Source organism: Glossina fuscipes, unplaced genomic scaffold, assembly GCF_014805625.2.
Source record: "Glossina fuscipes isolate IAEA_lab_2018 unplaced genomic scaffold, Yale_Gfus_2 112, whole genome shotgun sequence".
Taxonomy (NCBI): domain Eukaryota; kingdom Metazoa; phylum Arthropoda; class Insecta; order Diptera; family Glossinidae; genus Glossina; species Glossina fuscipes.
The window spans coordinates 3,014,042-3,021,068 of NW_023998455.1; the positions used below are offsets into that span (position 1 = coordinate 3,014,042).

The window sequence follows — 7,027 nt, forward strand, 5'->3', positions numbered from 1 at the left end:
TTTTTAAAATGCAAGGTTATAAGGGAATTGGTCGAAAGGGTCACCCGATTGAAACCATTTTAAATAGGGTTCGTCCGTGGACCACAAAATGTTAGTGTATCAAATTTCAACAAAACTACGTCAAAAACTATGGTTTATAGGTTAAATCCAAAAAACAAAACAGACAGACGGACAGAGAAGCCTAAATCCATTTAAATGGATATAACAAGTTGATATATCCAACGACCTTCTGGATGCGGCATAAATCCACACAAACTTAGCACACCGTTGTACTACAAATGATGTAAGGTATAATTGGAAAAAAATCCAAAAATCAAATTTAAGCTTATGTTGCTCAGATCATCGATTGCATGATCTTTGCAAATCTCTTGTAAATTCAAGTTTATTTTGCATAATATCAATACTTTTCATTGTAAATGTATTGATATTAGACAAAGATGTTGCTAATCTTGTGAAAAAAAATAACCTTGACCTCTACTATCCTAATACAGTCAACTGGTGCCAATGCAGAGTACTGCATTCAAACCAGTAAGTGCTTTGAAATATTGAAATAATATAAAGAAGAAGAAGAAGATGATTAAATTTTTTTTTCTAGGAAAGTTGCCGGGAAAGCAGTGTCTGAATTAGCATGATCCTGTTGAACTCTTGAGCTTGAAAGAAATGGTCATTAAATACATGAAAGTCCAATATATTTTTGATGACTTTTATTTGTATGAAAAGTCTTTTAAATATCCATAATCAGTTTTTCTCTACCGGATCTAGTCTTCAAAATAACGCTGGCATACTCCCATTTCTGTCATTATGGCTAATTTTCACCCTTACCTTTGGTGGAACAGCTACAGTAACAAAAACAAGTGAGACCATTATAGTTGAGCAAGCCCGACAGTTAGATATCCTACACACTTTGCCCAATACAAATATTCACTTGATTAGATTAGACTTTCTCTCTCCCTCGCTCTTATAAGAACTTGCTTTTTGTGATAACGCCTATATATGTTAGGGCCCAACAACATAAACCAATGTGATCCAAATTTCCTACCGTCAATTTTTTTGCTTAATCGCTGCTATGTATTAATTTTCATTACAAAATATTAAAAATTAAGACGTTTACTGAAGGGCTTACTTTTCACAGGTTATCTTACGTGTAGTGGGGCCAAGAAATAGACTCATGTGGTTCAAGTTAGGTCCACTTAATTCTTATAGTAAATTAATATCATGAACAAAGTTTCATAATAAAGAAATTAACAATCCGAACTTTTTGGCGTACAAGTGTTTACGATATTGGGTGATGCGGTATTCAAAAAATATACCTACCTGCTCCAAATTAGGTAACGTTGATTTCTTTGTCTATTTATTAACATGAGTCAATTTTCACAATAAAATATTCAAATTGCAACATTTTGACGAAGAAAGAGTCAGATTCCTTATAAACGATTATATGATAGGGGGTTCAAAAAACTGACCTAGCCTGCCCAAAGCTTTCATATCAGTTTAGAATGCCAAAATACTATTACTTAATCACGTTTGCTGAGAAATTTTGAAAATTGAAATTATTTTCCGTACAACGCCTTCTCAGAATAGGGCGTTACACGGGCAGGGATCGAAAAAGTGAACCGGTATGAACCATTTTCAACAGCGTTCGTGCTTGTGCCAAAATACGACAGTGTACCAAATCTCATCAAATTTTTGAAAATTGTCTCAGTTTCTATCTTATTGTCAGCGAATACAATTTCAATAGAATACAATTTTTTTACAGTCTGTACCACTTCTTCTACATGGTATATTTAATTAATGCAAAGAGAGACCCACCAAAAGAAACACTTCGCAGAACAGCACTTCATACTAAAGTGCATTCTAGATTGCAAAATTCTTTTCAAAGGAAAACATCTTTAGAATAAAATAAAAAGCATTAAAAAATAAAATAATGTTTCAACTAAAAAGCTTTGTAACGGTTGACGATCTACAAACTTTGCATATTAGCTTACAATACAATATTTCTCTCTCTCTCTCTTTTTCTCTGTTGTTCTCTCTCTCGGTTTGCTTCTTCTTGTTTTACTATTGAACAAGCCTGGCTTATCCAACATTTACTGCCATTGCTGTGCAACATACCCGTTTTTATTATGTGTGTTGAATTCGTTTCTATAGCGAAACTCTCACTTGTTTTGTTTAATTAACTTCATAGAGCTTCATATAGAAAGAGAGACTTATCTGTATAGTTAGTTGTCGATTAATTAATTTGTTTATATTATTTTCAATTCAATATAAAGCTTAAAGAAAAACGTAATAAAAGAAAATCTTAACCTACAGATAATATTTAAAAGAAAAAAAACAAGGTACGAACTTTGAAAAGATTTTCGAAACGAAGAGTGACAACAAGTTGATAATAAAAAAATTTTTTTAAGAAAATTAAGGGCGTGTACTTAAGGGAAATGTTAAATATGAAAAAAAAAAAAAAATATATATATATATATATATATATAATTTTCCTTTTTCCCATGTTTAGTGTGAAATGGTGGTTTTAAGCTCCTGTTGGTCACCAATAATTTGGTCAAATAATGTGAAGACTGGTAGCTATGCTGTCGCTGTCTATACGGCCGCTCTATCAATAATATTCATAACATTGGTACGTTTCTTTCCTGAGGTGAAAAAACTTTTCATTCCATTTTTTTTTTTCTTTAACTTGTGTAGATTTCGTATATGTTGGCTGGTGGGGAATCATGTCAATTATATTCGCCTTTATTTGAAACTGATATTCGTACCTCTATGCCTATAGTGGGTGGTATTTTTATAACCTACTTCCTATTGGTTATTGCAGCATCTATTTTGGTTTATCATGGTATTAAAATAAGGTAAAATTTGTTAATTATAATTAAAATAAAAATCTCAATTTTTTTATTTTTTTTTTATGTATTTTAAATTGATTTTATTCTAGCACGCGTGGCTTCTTATTACCTTGGCTAATCCTAGTGGGTCTTGGTATATTATTTCAGTTAATTTTCGGTTTATGGTTAATAGGCGGTTACTATATATACGTAAGTGAAAGTGTTCTGTTTTGAAGAAGAAAGCAGCAAACAATTAGATAAGCTTACCTTTAATATCCACTACCTTGAGAACCGTCACATAATACTTAGAATGTCTTTTGCTAATTATGAGCTCGTCAATAGGGAATCGATAGCAGTGTCAAGTTTTGTTAGTTGTGCGCGCCTCAAGAGGCCAGTTGGATATTGGCCTCGGTATCACTTCAGTGCCTCGCAGAGATCACACTTTATCTGATTACTCTTTTCGTTAATTTTGGAAAAATACCATTTCTTCCAGATTTAATTCGATATTTCTGCTTAATAATTCATTGATTGTTGTTTTTCCCTACGTTAAAGCGTACAACATAATCTCGATTGTAAAGAAAGAGTTCGAACATAGCTACCACGATTTATTTTCTATACATTATACAGCTGTTCTTCCTTAAGAAAGCGGCTGACAACTTTAGTCCCTGACTTATATATCTTACAGATACCTATTACATTTTTATGATCTTATGATATTCAAATATCATATAAGTAAATTATAAATTCATAGCAAAGCTTTCGTAGGTGTTTTAGGCGTATCTTTCTACAATCTTTCAAAACTCTATGAACATTTAAGGTGGTTTTATTTAAACATAACATAAGGATATCCATAGATTATTTGGTTGACTCTACGACGTAACTGTAGTAAAAATGCTAGGCAAAAGATAACGAAAGTCACAGGCCGTCCCTCCTGCTGCTACTAGGCCATATTGTATGAATTTCTTAAACCTGCTTATATGCATTCAACTGAAACAAAGGATCTCCACTGTCACCCTTGCAAGCGCTTTGCCATATGCCTAATCTAGCACAGAAGTTGAAAAATATTTTGAACATGGATAGTTAATTACAGATTTTTACTTATTGCGAGCAAATCAAATCCGTCTGGACACTAGCCATGAACTAAGAATTTCGCAAACATGAGAATTGATTGACGGATGGATTTAACTCGATTTAAAATTTAATGCCAGTGAAGAATATACATACTTTGCGGGATCTTTGATGCTTCCTTCCAGGCATTGCAAACGTTTTGACAAAATGATGAGCCGACTAGCTTGAATCGATTCAGGAAGTGCTTCTCAGTAGACATCTGTATGGTTCTAACCGGAGTTCTTTTGATAGATGGGGTATTGTGTAAATCACACAAGCTCATGTAGAGTGGGAAAATTATTTTACCAACTTCTTAAACATTAGATGACAATAAATATTATAGATTATAGAAAGTAAACTTTGGCTAGAGCAGATAGAGAGCAACAAACTTGCTATGTATTTAATAAATAACATAATTAAAACTTATTTTATTGATATTTTTAATTTGATTTTTAGTTGGAACAGACTTTTTCCGCTTTATTAAACTTTTTTTGGATGGGTTACAATGTAAGTTTCATAGGACTCTCGTTATTTTGAATAAATTTTGAACTTGAATACCGATTTTACAATTTACAGATTTACTGTTGGCTTTGTGTATTTTCTCAGTATCAAATCTTTTTGGAATTACAAAATCCCAACATCGAACTACTAATGCCTTAAGTATTAATTTTCATATGTACGTATGTTTTTTTTTATCATAAGTTATATTTAATTAATAAATTATATTTAAAACAATTTTTCATGGGCAAAGCATCCATCCCCTGCTTATCTGTCTACCTAAGCGACAATAAATCAATTTTTTAATCAAATACAAGTGGGAAACTTCGTTTTAGTTGCATAGCAAGGCATCTGGCCGAACTGGCGAAGCAAGCCTTATATAATATTTATATAAATATAATACTTACTTACAATTATGTGCATTTTGTTGCAACGATTAAAACTATCCACGCTTTTTATTCCTGTAAACCGCCCATACGATTACTCACTCGCTAAGAAAGCAGGCTAAAGGCTGAGTTGTTAAAATAACTGGCTTTCTCGCATATAAGGGAAATGTTCTCCTAAGCCTTTACGTCCCTAACTTTTTCGGATCAGTAACCAAAGCAGTATCAAAGGCCTATATAATATGAATTCAATTACGTTATTTTTACAACTTTGAAAGGTACGCTTCGCTATATTGGATGCTCTGTCGGTAAAAGTAACTTTGGCAGCAAACTGGACAAAGGGCCTACCTCTTATTCAATTTTGGAGATTTACCGCAATAACACGCACCTTTGGAAATTATGTTTGCTTGTATACTTCTTTACCTTTTCTCTTCTTCTTCTATTTACGGCAAATAATCTGTTTAACAGAAAATGCGCCCTGTGACAGAAAATTTGTTAATAGCAAAGGCCTTAACGAATAAGTAACGAAAGACGGTTTTAACCGACACGCAAGCAGAATAATGTGTCTCCAAATTTAACTTACCAATACACAAGTACAATCTCTCTCTATGGTAGAGCACCCTTCCAGCTGTGCCGACATCTTCAGCGATGACTTGTGTACTCGTCAAATACTGAGTATATGTAATGAATGGGCTTGAGAATATAACATAAACAGTTTCTTAAGTTATATAATTACGGCAAACATACTTTTAGATCTTATGACAAGGACGGATAGACGGATCATCATAGCTATACTGATTTACAATCCCTTAAAGCAAAATGAAAAATTAAATACACTTGACTTCACTCAATTTCATTTTTTATTTTATTTTTGTCTTTCCTCACTTAAAAATCTGTGATTTGTCATCATTAAAGTGAAAGGATAATTGCACGCTTTTTGCTCTAACAGCCATTTCAGATATATTAGCAACTTGATATAAAAAAAAAAAAAAAATCATTTACGATAAATTTTAATTACATAAATTTTCTGAATGCCAAAGAGAAAAATCGCATAAACAACGAAAAACATAGACATAGAGTTAACATACAGGATCTGGCCTAAATTCGTCCTTAGGTTTAGCGCGATTTCCATCACAAACATTGTTCGATTTCTTTTTTCTTTTTTTTTTCGTGTTTTGCAAATGATGAAAGGGATAAAAGGCGGAATCGAATATTAATTAGCAAATAAACCAAAATAACAGAAATATTTATTAAAATTAAAAGTTAAAAATAACCAAAATTTAATTAAAAGCAAAAAAAAAAAATAATTTATTACTACAATAATAACACAAAAAAAAGTAAAAAGAAATTAAATAAAGCTTACATATAAAAAAGCAAGAATTAAAATACGAGTAATAAAAAATAGAAAAAATATATAAGGAGCGGAAAAAAAGTATTAAAAAAATATAAATACAAAAATTATGAGAACAACGATCAAACAATGAACAAGTTATTAATCGCAAAAAAAAAAAAAAAACAATCACTTGAAAAAATTAATAAATAACAATTTAAAAAAAGAAACAAAAATTGTTTCAATTTTGCGGGAATACTAAAAAAAAAAATTTTTTTTTTCTAACAACTAAAAAGCAGTGTTGAAAATAATAAGCGGTTTTTTTGTTTTAATATTTCTTTAACTTTGCGATTTTTTTTTTGTTTTTTTTAAAGCAGTTTCAAGAAATCTTATCTACTTGGCGTGATCGGGAATTTCGAAGCTAACGTCCATTTTCACTTCACGAGCTAATTCTACGATCTTAGCCAAGTGTACAGCTAAATTGGCAGCTTCATCTAAATCGTGACGAGGTATAATCCTCAATCCAGATTGTCGAATTAATTCACGAGCCTCGTTGACATTGGTGCCCTTTTTTTGTTAAATTTAAAAGAAACAATAATTAATTCATAAAAAATACATATGCTATAAAAAATTGAACTCACCTGCAATCTAACTACAATAGGCATTTGCATATTCAATTCTTTGGCAGCTGCTATAATACCTTCGGCAATGACATCACAACGCATAATACCGCCAAATATATTTACCAATATGCAAAGCACTTTCGGATCGGACGTGATAATCTTAAAGGCTTCCTTAACAGCTTGGGCGGTAGCGCCGCCACCAACATCCAAGAAATTGGCCGGATCACCGCCGTATAACTTAATAATATCCATTGTAGCCATAGC

At 31.8% G+C, this 7,027-nt stretch overlaps 2 protein-coding genes across 2 annotated transcripts in view; one reads left to right on the forward strand and one right to left on the reverse strand.

Annotated features, from left to right (window-relative positions):
• Positions 1-2,303: 2,303 nt before the first annotated feature.
• On the forward strand, positions 2,304-5,869 carry LOC119639326. The gene is made up of 6 exons (XM_038036628.1): positions 2,304-2,333; positions 2,504-2,623; positions 2,689-2,849; positions 2,933-3,032; positions 4,386-4,436; positions 4,506-5,869. The coding sequence occupies exons 2-6, from the start codon at positions 2,510-2,512 to the stop codon at positions 4,587-4,589; spliced, it is 510 nt and encodes a 169-aa protein (XP_037892556.1). The 5' UTR covers positions 2,304-2,333; positions 2,504-2,509; the 3' UTR covers positions 4,590-5,869.
• Positions 5,870-6,458: 589 nt separating this feature from the next.
• LOC119639475 (succinate--CoA ligase [ADP-forming] subunit beta, mitochondrial) overlaps positions 6,459-7,027 on the reverse strand; it is a 5,239-nt gene continuing 4,670 nt past the window's right edge. Inside the window, exons 8-9 of the mRNA XM_038036877.1 lie at positions 6,782-7,027; positions 6,459-6,707 (exon numbers count right to left, since the gene is read on the reverse strand). The exon at positions 6,782-7,027 is cut by the window's right edge and continues 21 nt beyond it. Of these exons, the coding sequence (XP_037892805.1) occupies positions 6,534-6,707; positions 6,782-7,027 (420 nt within the window). The 3' untranslated portion in view covers positions 6,459-6,533. The remainder of the gene's footprint in view (positions 6,708-6,781) is intronic.

Bases quoted from the DNA above. Each gene is read 5' to 3' on its own strand.
- LOC119639326 (XM_038036628.1), top strand. From the start codon at position 2,510: ATGGTGGTTTTAAGCTCCTGTTGGTCACCAATAATTTGGTCAAATAAT. The intron at 3,033-4,385 runs GTAAGTGAAAGT...TTTGATTTTTAG, and splicing joins TAGGCGGTTACTATATATAC to TTGGAACAGACTTTTTCCGC. The intron at 4,437-4,505 runs GTAAGTTTCATA...TACAATTTACAG, and splicing joins TTTTTTGGATGGGTTACAAT to ATTTACTGTTGGCTTTGTGT.